The sequence below is a fragment of the Colias croceus genome, chromosome 5, assembly GCF_905220415.1.
Source record: "Colias croceus chromosome 5, ilColCroc2.1".
Classification (NCBI taxonomy): Eukaryota; Metazoa; Arthropoda; class Insecta; order Lepidoptera; family Pieridae; genus Colias; species Colias croceus.
This window is the reverse complement of record NC_059541.1, coordinates 1407256-1420826: the sequence shown is the minus strand read 5'-3', so window position 1 is coordinate 1420826 and position 13571 is coordinate 1407256. Positions and strand designations below refer to the sequence as shown.

General features: G+C 31.6%; 1 protein-coding gene across 1 annotated transcript in view; it reads left to right on the top strand.

Annotated features, from left to right (window-relative positions):
• Positions 1-13571, top strand: part of LOC123691630 — a 40875-nt gene that overhangs the window by 3164 nt on the left and 24140 nt on the right. The window contains exon 6 of the mRNA XM_045636117.1: positions 554-729. Within this exon, the coding sequence (XP_045492073.1) occupies positions 554-729 (176 nt within the window). The remainder of the gene's footprint in view (positions 1-553; positions 730-13571) is intronic.

Sequence of the window (13571 nt, the reverse complement as noted above, 5' to 3'; positions counted from 1 at the left end):
TTGCAATATTATTTATGATCATTATGTAGGCGATTTAAAAATAAAAAATCTCTATATCCTTCATTTATATATATGAAATTTTTATTTACAAACATTACGAGGTTTGAATTATGAATGAAGAATTCAGATTATTTTTCTTTATTCAAATAAAATAAAAGCATGAAGCAGAAGGTGGAAGTGGAAGAGCGAAACGCTCTCTAATAATGACTCCTACTAAATCAATAAGCATTTTTTTAAAATAGAAATCAAATTACGTCACGTTTAGTTCGCTTTCGTAAAATAATGTTTTGTTTTCCTTTTCAATCACGCAATGAAAATGTAAAAGAAACGCAGAAAATTATTTCAAAATATTATGAAAGCCTACGCGCAAGTTTATAGTAACGGCTTTTTTATTGAATGAGTTTGAGAAATAATTCAAATATAAAAAAATGTCTTCCTTCTTCTGTGTTCAAATGATTTTTTCGATGATGTGGATTGTTTTTAAACTGACTTTTTTTTTATTTCTTTTTTATAATAATTTCTACACATAGCCTAATAAATAAACCGTTTTTAGGATGCGCTAGTAGACGATCTCCCGGACACAGTAATGACGATATTCCAAAACGCGATAGATTCCGCGAACAACGGTATTATCAACTGGGTGATGCAAAACCGCGGTATGAGGTGTGTCTCGCTGCTGACGCTACCGTACAGGATACCCGTGGATGTTATGTACGCTACATTTACTAAGTGAGTGAACTTTTTTTTGTATTTTTTTCTATTTTTTGTGCTAGGTAACTATTATGTTTAATAAGTAGGTGATTTTTTGTGGTATTTTTTTATTTTTGTACTAGGTAGAAGTATGTAAGGGATTGTGGTATATATTTTTATTGTTTTTTAAACTAGGTGTTAGGTATATTTACTTAGTACGTAATTGTTTATCGTTAGTTTATAATAGCAGAGTATTTAGCTTTGATGCTCTCAAAAGGTATATTTTTACTACTTTTTTGAGCTGAACTGATCACCTCAACTTTGATCTCTAAAATATTTTTTTCACATATTTTTACATTTTTATTAATGCTTTGTAATTGAATGTAGTCTGTTATTGTGTTGCCCATAAACGTTTCGAGGACCTAAACACCTTAAGAACTGGTGTCAAAGGTCAAATCTGTATTTTTTGTTGTTGTATTTTTTCTGATAATTTAGGCTGTACTAATGTGCTAAGACCGCTTAAAGTGCTAATCATCTTCTAAATTATTAACACATGTTGTTTCGTTTTGTTGTAAAAATAAGTCTAAAAACTAATATTCTAAAAGACGCCATTTTGGATTTAGCGCGAAGCGAGATTTTACCAGTGATTATGATGAGTTTAAAAGTTAAGCTGGAACTATGTATTTAACTGAAAAGAAGTTCTAACGTTCCATTTGGCCCAATTTTAACAATTCGGTAGAATAATAAAAATATAATGTAGAATATGGATTGTAGATAAATTATTATTTATTTAAAACAACATTTGTGCATTCAAATAATAATTTGAATGCACAAATGTTGTTTTATCTTTAATTATAATAAGTATATCGTTTAAGGATAGACAGAGCTTATAATTAATCTGCGCAATAAAATGTATTTACGAAAGTGCTAATTGTATAGATATTGCTGATTTATTATTGAACCAGGATGTTTTTGATTTTGTATGAGTCAGTTTTGTTGTTGATCTGGTGAAAATATGATTTTATTACTAAATACCAAGTCAATATTATTGTTTTTTTTAGTTAGATACCTGTTATTACACGAATCAAATAATAATTTTACTTTACCAATCGATAAAATTATATTATGATTGTGATATCGATAAAAACAGATTTACTAAATTATTATAAATTATAATTGTAATTTATATGGTACCGACTTAAGTTAGAAAGCAGAAAAAAATGTATCTTAGATGATAGATAGAGATAAAACTCCAGCAGCTATTCTTACAGCCTTCCGATCCTCATTGAAAAAAAGTGAAATGACTAAAAAATAGGCTACTTTCATAAAAAATAACATAAATGTAGGATTAATAATGGCGGATTAAATCGAGGGAATTGTTCGATCATAATAAAGCTACAGATGCAATAAACGACGCTCTATTAAGAGCCCATGATTTTGAAAGTTTAGGCATTTTAGGCGCTGAGACGGCTCGCGCCCGCGTTCCGCAGGAGCCGGCGCGACATGAACTCCGGTGACCTATGGAGACGGGCGAGCACGCCACAGTATAAATAAATCAGTAGTTCGATTTTATTTGCTATCGTAGGAATGTTGTTGATAAATAAATTTACTATTTATCCTATACCATTAAACGAGCAATATTTGCATATTTATATATTTGTTTGTATATATACAGTGTGGAAATTTTCGATGTGCCCTGAAAGGAAAGTACTTGAAATACTAGGGATAGCAAATTTTTCTGAAAGGAAACATTCCTTTTTCAAATTTTATTTTATTATTCAAATCGATAGAACAATATAAAAGATAATTTATTGTTAATTTCTCGTTTCTTATTGTAGCATCAACATCATCTAAACATAAAGAACGCTTCTGGTTTATTGGTCTTTAATTTTATAAATACATTTAAAGTTTAAAATGAAACTCTCGTTCTGGATACATCAATAATTTATTTTCTTCTGAAAATATTGGTAATAATAATTAAAAGTAAAACAAATAAAAAAGGCAAAATAATAATTGAATTTTGTAAATTGAAGTCTTGCACCGCAAACATGTTTAAGGACGTTGTCACATCTTAATATATGTATATCTTAATATCTTAATCCTACTAATATTATAAATGCGAAAGTTTGTATGGATGTATGTTACTCTTTCTTTTTATATGTTTGTTACTCTTTCACGTAAAAACTACTGAACCGATTACAATGAAATTTAGCACACATATAGAGGGTAACTTGGATTAACACATAGCATAGTTTTTATCCCGGAATTCCCACGGGAACAGGAACTGTGCCGGTTTTCCTTTACAAACGCGGGCGAAGCCGCGGGCGGAAATCTAGTACATATAATATCTGCGTTACTCAAATTTAGGTATCTAATAACGTCGCAACGTGGTGCGCGGGAACATCACGCTCACGTAAACATAGCACATTCCATTTTATAGACCATCTTCAAACTTGATATTATATTATTTTTATTGAAATTGATTCTAGAAGATTACTGGGAACTTTAAAAATTCATTTTGTCTTTTTTATTAGTAGGTACGATCCTGATAAGTATGTTAGTGTATTCAACCAACTTAAAAAAGTGTGACTATTTTACAACAATTTGAATAATAATCAATTAATGAATTGTATTATTGTATACAATATCGAAGCTTATTAAGAAATGTATAAAATACTTTTTTATGAATTATTAATTATTATCATACATCATAATATTATGTTACCGGTAATATATAAAACCCTTCTTAGAAAATGTTTGTTATTCCGAGAAACGGTCGGAATGAAATTTCAAATTATAATCGTCACATTACCTATGATATCTTTAAATCTGAACTTTTCCTAAGTAGCAAATGTGGGTGGTTTTTGGGGTAGCGATTAACCAATATGAAGTCAAAACTAAAATCCAAGATGGCGCCGACGAAAATTTTAAATGTTTTCGTCATGGGTGTCATTTTCAAAGAGTTGGAGTAGCTATTAATAAAATATATGAGGTCAAATCTAAAATCCAAAATGGCGCCGACGAAAATTTGACATCATTTCGTCACGGGTGTCATTTTCATGGTTTTTGGGCTAGATATTAACCAATATGAGGTCAAAATCAAAATCCAAGATGGCGCTGAGGAAAATTCGACATCTTTTCGTGATGAGTGTCTTTTTCATGGTTTTTGGGGTAGCTATTTACCAATGTGAGGTCAAAACTAAAATTCAAGATGGTGTCGACGAAAATTTTACATCTTTACGGCATGAGTGTCATTTTCAAGGTTTTTAAGACAGCTATTTACAAATCCCCAATGTTACCGTGGATAATTAGGTATATTTTTCTTACTCCTTTAAAGTAAACATAAATAAAATAACAAAAACGTTTACAACTACAGTTTTGTAGACAGTCTTAAAAACAATTTTAAAGAACATTGAAATGCATATTTAGTAATGTAATATATATGTTACCGGAAATGTATGAAATCAAGGAATTGTATACAATTCCTAGGAAATGTGTACAATTCCGATACCATTTAGGAAATGTATAAAATATTGTTTAAAAAACTATTTAATGCATGCATATCCTAGGAAATGTATAATCTTCCTAGGAATTGTATACAATTCCTTTATCGTATTTCCTAATACGAATGTGTAAAGTAAATGCTTTCTGTAATAAAACACGTTGTTATTTTTTTTATTATAGCTCTTATTGATACAATCGGGTAACAGTCATACCGTAAAATTGTAATAATATTATGTTCATATTATTATCTTCGATCGTTCGATCTTCGTTGACGGAGCCCCGCTTCGCGGGGCTCCTATGTCTGTGTAGTTTTTTTTTAACAAACCTAACCTAACGGCTAACCTAACCTAACTTTGAGGGCGAATATCTCGGCTATTTTTGATTTTAGAGAAAAGTTGTTCCTATAAAACATGCTTATATAAGCGTAATCTTTACGATAAAACAACAATAAATAGGTGTTATAATGATACCAACTCCATCAAAATTTTTTAAGTCCTGCGCCCCCTTTGCTTTAGTCCAACCCTTGCCTGCGACATATCAATATCTTAAATGTTTTACATTTCCGATAGCTATTTAGGAATTGTATAGATTTCCTAGGAAATGTGTATAAAATAATTTATTTCACACATTTCCTTACAATTTTAGGAATTGCATACATTTCCTAGGAATTGTATACAATGACGGATTACATACATTTCCTGTAACATATATAAAACGTAACTCTGTGGCAATCATGTTAATATTCTAACAAATATATTCGCTTAACTTTTTTTAAAATAAAGTTCATCTAAAACATTAAAACGAAGAGAATAAAATAATAAAGAGCGTGTGTGCCGAGATAACGTGTCAGAAGTGAAACTTCTTTGGCGAGATTTATAGATACCAAAATCACCGCCTTGCTCCATAACATGACAGTTGCAGTATTACCATGACGCGTTCTTGAAATTTTTACTCTCAATGCGTCTAAAGAAGTTTCACTTCAAAAGGCTATTATCTGTGTACAGTTCCACAGAATTTGAATTCTGCTCGAAAAATATGTAAACGGTTGTAAGAAAAATATACCAAATTATCGACGGTTACATTGGGGATTTGTTAATAGCTGTCTCAGAAACCTTGAAAATGACACCCATGCCGAAAACATATAAAATGTCCGTCAGCACCATCTTGGATTCTAGTTTTGACCTCATATTGGTTAATAGCTACACCAAAAACCATGAAAATGACACCCGTGACGAAAAGATGTAAAATTTTTGTCGGCGCCATCTTGGATTTTAGTTTTTACCTCATTTTGGTTAATAGCTACCCCAAAAACAATGAAAATGACACCCGTGACGAAAAGATGTAAAGTTTTCGTCCGCGCCATCTTGGATTATAGTTTTGACCTCATATTGGCTAATAGCTACCCCAAAAACCATGAAAATGACACCCATGACGAAAAGATGTAAAATTTTCGTCGGCGCCCTCTTGGATTATAGTTTTGACCTCATATTCGTTAATAGCTACCCCAAAAACCATGAAAATGACACCCATCACGAAAATAAGTCATATTTTTCGTCGGCGCCATCTTGGATTTTAGTTTTGACCTCATATTGGTTAATAGCTACCCCAAAAACCATGAAAATGACACCCATGACGAAAAGATGTAAAATTTTCGTCGGCGCCATCTTGGATTATAGTTTTGACCTCATATTCGTTAATAGCTACCCCAAAAACCATGAAAATAACACCCATCACGAAAATAAGTCAAATTTTTCGTCGGCGCCATCTTGGATTTTAGTTTTGACCTCATATTCGTTAATAGCTACCCCAAAAACCATGAAAATGACACCCATCACGAAAATAAGTCAAATTTTTCGTCGGCGCCATCTTGGATTTTAGTTTTGACCTCATATTCGTTAATAGCTACCCCAAAAACCATGAAAATGACACCCATCACGAAAAAAAGTCAAATTTTCGTCGGCGCCATCTTGGATTGTTGTTTCATAAAAATAATATTTGTCATACTCATACAGATCAACCAACATCATAATAGTCTTCCTACAGACTAGTACTTCAAAACTTTGCCGCTATTCCTATTCAACAACCCATAAAAAAGAGGGTCTCAGGCAAGGTAATTTTTAAAACATAATTTTAAATCTATACATATAATAAATCTGTAGAAGGGTCAATTCTGTACATTGAAAATATTGAAAAAAATTACTAGCAGGGGGTGTTACTGGATCGATACCAAACCCAAATATGTGATTAAAAAAAATTTTGTCTGTCTGTCTGTCTGTCTGTATGTGAAGACAATGAAGACATCACGTGAAAACTACCGGTTCGATTTCGATGAAACTTGGTATAATTATACATTATTATCCTGGGCGTAAAATAGGATACTTTTGATCCTGGAAAAATACGTAGAAAAAAAATTGTTCTGTAGTAGGTACCGCGAACACACGTTGCGTATTATTATAGACCTAGCCGTATTTGGGTCCAATAGATATTTATAAGATGTCATTGTCCGAGTTACTCAAAATGGAGAAATAAACCATCCACGCAAAGACCGACATCCGCGCGGACAGAGTCGCGGGCGGAAGCTAGTTACAAATAATTGTAATATGAAACTTGTGTTGATTTGAAGAATAAAATAGAAAATTTTATTTTTTTACATTTTTAGTTCTTTCGATTCCCGGCCGAAGAAAATGAATTTTTGAAAATCTTTGAATGCAGGTCTATTTCTTTTTAAAAATAAAGGAATGTTTCGTTTCAGCAAAATTTGCTATCTCCAGTATTTCTAGTACTTTCACCCAGGGCACATCGAAAATTTCCACACTGTATTTACAAACAAATTTACAAACAAATATACATATATAAATATGCAAATATTGCTCGTTTAATAGTATAGATTAAGAAGTTAATTTATTTACACCAACAATAGGTAATAAAATTAAACTACTGATTTATTTATATTGTGGCGTGCTCGCCGTTGTACTTGCCGCTCGGTTCTAATTAAAACGAGCGGCGACTACAACGTGGTCGGGAGCAAAACTAGCACAGGTCCTCCCTCGATGACGTCCGGTTGGACTTTGGTGGCACTGGCGTGGTGCGCGCGAGTCGTAATTTACGTATTATATTTTATATAAAAAAAATAAGGGCTAAATTATATATCTATCCAAAAATTCTTCTGTAAAACCTGATTAGTAAATGAAATGTAAAATTTTCATAAAAATAGCCTTTCCCTAATTCGCATAAAACTGTATCTGCTTTCAAAATCGATGCAACTTCTGATTTTTTTTTTATCGAGTTAAATGTTTAATATTGTGTTTCTATCCAAAAATTCCACTAGATCAAACGTTTATCTGTACTATATATTTTTTTAGGATTTTAAATATGATGATTTCTTTGAAAAAAACATGATTTAGAAACATGAATTTCGTATCAAGGCCCCTTAAATTCCTTGTCATACATAGAACCAATTATTTACAATGTAGATAAACAGTATATTATTACAATTATTTATTGTTAGTATCTCAAAATAAACTGCGTGGATATATTTGTTCTATGCAAATGTGATAGGGCAAACAAAGAAACTGTATTGTATAACCTAATGTATGATTATTAATAATAATTATAATCAGATAAATTGGAGCTATTTTAATTTCATATCGATAGGTAATTAGTAATTAAGTACATATTGCTGATGACTGAGGTAAATGCAATAATTAAAAAAAAATATCTCCTTCTTTTACGTCTTTTAGTAATCTTATGCTTATCTATCGTTTTGTATTTATAGAAAGACAAATTAAATTAATACGTAACTATATGAACTCTTACGCAACACAAAGGCTCTAAAATCATAACAATTTTTTTTTATTTTGTATATACTTAGGCATTGACGTCGATAATTTTGATATCTCATTTTGAGGAGATAAGATTTTCATATTACGCAAAAATAATAATGGAGGAAAAAATAATAAAACCACATTTATATTGCTACGTAAAACGATGATAAGACTACGCCGCGTCGCGAAAAATATTATGAACTGCATGCAAGTACATGCCTATTGCATATAGATAATTTGATGTATTTAGACGACCATAAATATACAAGAATATATTATTCCACTATGTTATAATTATTAATAGATGCAAGCGAATATAGTATATAACGATGTATGTGTCCAGTTACAGAAGCTTGTGCATGACGTATGTTGCTTACACCTTGCCACTTCCCTGTATCAAGATTAGCATTTAAACATAATTACTATTACTTGTTGGAAATCACACATTTTCCATCTATTTTCAACTTTCTTACAAATGTGCGGACGTATGGCATGCTCTATTTAACTTGTCGGTTTGAATTACGACAGGAATGTTTCATATAGAATTCATTTATTATTGCGTAGGTATATGTTTAAAATTAACTCCACAATTTCTAAACATGAATCTTGATAATTATTATCAGATTATAGGTAAACTGAAAACTCGACTATTCAAGTTGATACTTCTGAACTTATAAATTACATGTAGACCTGTTTCAGTTAAAAGGAAAGGAAAATTCGGGTTCGAGTCCTGATGAGATTGATTGAAATGCTATATTTTTTTTAGTTGCTTTTTGATTATATATTTAAAGAAGATTTAAATCGATTATGATTTAAGTGCGCATTAATTAACTTACCATAGCATTTAGATTGTCGGTATTTTCTTACATACTTACGCACTTTATTAACTACCGTCAATTTGCATGGTTTTGGTATAATAATATGGTCGCTTTCTAGCTATGTCGGTGGTAAAGTAGAGTCGCATGCGCAACAGTACTCAGTGGTGGGCAATGTGCGCGTGATTAGGAGGAGGTGTGTGCGTCACAACAACACCATGACTAGGTTAGTGATTGATTGTTGGCGGGTTGGTGCTTGGTGGTGGTCAGTGTTGGTTGATGGTTGATTGTTGATTGTTACGGTTAGAGTTTTAGGGCTTTGCGTCGTGGTTATATGAAATGAAATGAAATGAAATAATTTATTTGCAGGAATTGTGGTCTACAAGGTTTTACAATATATTACATTAAAGTCCGCACAATTCGCCAGCAGACTGGCATACAAATATTTATGTGTATTTAACTAACTAAATTACAATATATATTTAGATTAATTTTAACATTTTACATTACAGTTATTATTATTATCTACCTTTTCTATCTTTAGTGTTTACAAGCAAAGAACTCATTTATATTATAAAAGCAATGAGATTGCAGCCACTTTTTTAATTTAAGTTTAAACAATTGCATGGGCAATTCCTTAAATGCCATTGGGATTTTATTATATATCTTCGCACTCATAACATGACTGTTTTTGCTACATAAAGCAGTGCGACAAATTGGAAGTTGCAATCTGTGAGGATCCCTGGTTGGGTACTGACTATTTTGACAACTTTTAATGTACATATAGGGATGCTGTTTCACAAATATTCCAACCTCCAAGATGTATAAGGAAGTAAGTGTTAAAAGTCCGAGTCGCTTAAATAAGTCTCGACAACTTTCTAAGGGCCCTACTCCACATATTGCTCTGACACACCTTTTCTGAGCTATAAAAACTTTTTTTACGTTAGTAGAGTTGCCCCATAAAATAAGACCATACCGAAGCAACGATGAAACATAACCATGATATGCAATGATTGCCGCTCTCTCATCAATAATCTGTTTAATTCTTCTGAGGGCAAATACAAACTTATTTACACGGGTACAAACAGAATCCGTGTGAGCTTTCCAATTTAAGTGGTTGTCTAATGTGATACCTAAAAATACCGTTTCAGTAACTTCGTCAATACGTTGTCCATTATAAATTATGTCAAGGTTATGTCTAATGTTATGATAATTACAGAATTGCATTAGTTTTGTCTTTGTAATGTTAGGAGTTAAATTATTATATTTTAGCCATTCTGTTACATTTTTAATAGTCAAATAAATGTCTTCTTTGTAGGTGGTCAATTTGTTACGAGGTATGGTGATGGATACATCATCCGCGAACAGAGTACATTTATGTTCTGTAACGTTAGGAAGATCATTTATGTACAATAAGAACAGGAGAGGCCCGAGGATACTGCCTTGTGGCACTCCGTATTTATTATGTACGTATTGTGATCTTACCGACTTTTTTAACGAATAATTGTTGTCTATATACGATATCTCTACACATTGCATACGGTTAGTCAAGTATGAGGTCAGCCACTTGTGCGCTGGACCTCTTATTCCGTACAGAAAACATTTGCTGAGTAGAAATTCATGGTCAACACAGTCAAATGCACAGCTCATATCAAAGAAGACTACAGATACCTCATTACGCCTATCAATGTTGTCAATAATATTTTTTGTCAATGTGTGAGTTGCGAGTGTGGTCGATTTACCTTGTTGAAATCCATTCTGTTCTTGTTTAATGATATTAAATTTACTTATAAATCGATTTAACCTGCTATACATAATTTTTTCATAAATCTTTGCTATTATTGGTATAAGGGTAATTGGTCTATAATTGACTAATTCCTGACGTTTGCCTTTTTTATGTATAGGTCTAATGACTGAATATTTGAGTCTATCAGGGAATATACCTTGTGTAAGAGATAAATTAAGCAGATGGACTAATACAGGACATATTACTTTAATACACATTTTAATAGTACATGTTGGTATATTGTCATATCCTACTGCTGCAGTATTATTCAAGGATTGTACAGCTTTATAAACATCGGATTCTATGCACGGAGATAAGAAAATAGAGGATTCTTTAGACACAATACTATACTTAGCAGAACCAGAACCATTAGCGGAGTTATGTCTATTGAAAAACGTATTGAAAGCTTCTGCAATTTTAGCTGGTTCATCTATTACAATATCGTTTTGTGATATATATTCGATATTTTCAGACATGTTACTATTATTAATTTTATTTGATATTATATTCCATGTCGCTTTTGATTTATTTTTTGATTTATTTATATAATTACGGTTAATACATTTTTGAGAAGATACTATACACTTTCTTAAAACTCTTTCGTATTTTTTATAATTATTTCTGTTATTTTCAGATTTATTTTTGTAGTATGTATGACGAAGCTTACGTTTATTTCGACTTGAGATTCTTATACCTTTTGAAATCCATTTGGGTGATGCTACACTGTTCTTTAATTTGATTTTGTTTATGGGAAAGCATAGATCAAAAAATAATTTAATGATGTCATGAAATTCATTGAAAGCTTCATTACTTGAGGTTTGTTGTAGAACCTCGGTCCAGGATAAGCTGTTTAGAGCATTAACAAATTTCTTCGTATTTTCTTTACTGTAACAACGTTTTTTTATAAAGATGTGATTTTTTTTCTTCACTGTGGCAATGGGAAATTGTAACGTTTGGCCAGTTTCATGGTCTGACAGATCAAGAAAATGAACTTTGCCAATTGACTCTCTAATGTTACTTATGATAACATCCAAGCAGGAGTTTCGCCGCGTGGGTTGGTTAATGTGCAAATAAAGGTTGTAGGCCATTAAGATTTCTTTAAAACTATTGGAAATGGGTGTATTTTTTAAAATATCAATGTTCATGTCGCCAGCAATTATGATTTTTTTATTTGATTTAAAAGTCATTTTATGCAAAAGAATTTCAAAAATGTTTAGAAAGTTGGTACTATTAGAATCTGGTGTCCTATAGATACAAATAATAATCATTTTCATATTTGGTATTTCGACTCCGCAACATTCAAATACTTTTTCCACTGAAATTTCATTACAGTACGGTATATTAATTGATTGTATAGTTTTGTCAGTTAAGATACATACTCCTCCTCGCTTTTCATTGCGTCTAGAGAAGGAACTTGCAAGTTTAAAGTTTTTTAATTGTATGCATGTTTCGTGTCCTGCTTTTATAAAAGTTTCCGAAAAACAAATAAAGTCAATTTTATTACCAAATTCCGAAAGCTCGTTAATTGTAACTTCAATAAGTTGCATTTTGTTAAGTAGGCCCGCAATATTTTGATGTAATAGACTAGCTACGTTAGACTCGAAAAAATGTTACTGACGTGTCTGGAATCGAACTAACGTGTATCTCCGACGACTTTGAACATTTTGTTTTTGAAACAATAGGAAAGTAGTATGGTATGGTACCTTTTTCAGGAGGCAACTCTTTTTTTACAGAAAACGTTTTTTGTCTTTTATAATGGCTTTTTTTGAAGGTTAAAAATGTTTTTGTATAGTAATACATGTCAATTTTATAGTTGAGAATTTTACAAAGTTCAAAATAGTACATTTTAGTTGTCCTATAAAAGGGTTTTAGATTTACAAAGTCACAGTTTTTAAAATTATTAGATACATAAAATAACATCTCATTTAGCTTTTTTTCGCTTAGGTACAGATTATTAATTACACTTAACAAGATTACTTTTGCATTTTTAATATTTCTTAGGATAACTATGAGTTCTGACATTATTTCGAAGGGATTTTTGTCATGCTCGCCAATACATAAAATTAGGACATTATTGGGAGAATCTGGAAAATTGGAAACATTTTTCGTTATTTCAGGGGTTGAGGCATACGGTTTTGTAAACGAACTTATCGCATATTTTAGGTACTTTGTCTTTTCCCTGCTTTGTATCAATGCGATTGATAAACCGATGCATTGCTGTCCACCTAGGATAAGTATTTTGTTCTCATTTGTCGACTCATTCACAGGTAAAATAATGCGTTTATTATCTGTATTATTTTTTAATTTAGCGCCATCTAGCGAGAGTACTGATGTGGAAGAGTTTGCTTCCGCGCCATCTTGTGTTGGATAGGGTGCTTCATTATTTATGATTTTGTGACTAATATCTATTGGACACTTTGAATTTGTCGATTTTTCTTGTTGGCCATCTAGTGACGAGGAGCATGCGTTTTTCTTAGATGTTTTATGATTCGATGTTGAGGGTAGTGATATTTTTTCAAGCGAGGCTATGTAATCTTTGTTTTGTTTATAGTTTAAATTCAAGTCTGTACAGCTATTACTAAGTTGCTCATCAAGAGTAGATTCATTTAAGTATTTACGCCGTTTTCTAACACTTGAAGTTTTTAACATGGTGGGCGTTGTGCATATAGATTTATATTGTGATATTGTGATTTGTTGTGATGAGGTAAGTTTTTTTAGGGAGTTTATTTCTAAGTTTAACTCGTCAATTTCATTATGTGCAGCTTGTAGTTGATAACTTAATTTTCGGATTTCTTCTTTAAGTTCTTCTCTGTCATTTATTACAGTTGATAAGTCAGGTAGGCTTTTTGGTGAAATAGTGGAATGCAAGGACCTGAATGAAGAGTTTAAGGATGTATTCAGTGTTTGGGATTTATATTTCCGCAGAGTTACGAATTCTTCATCCATATTTAG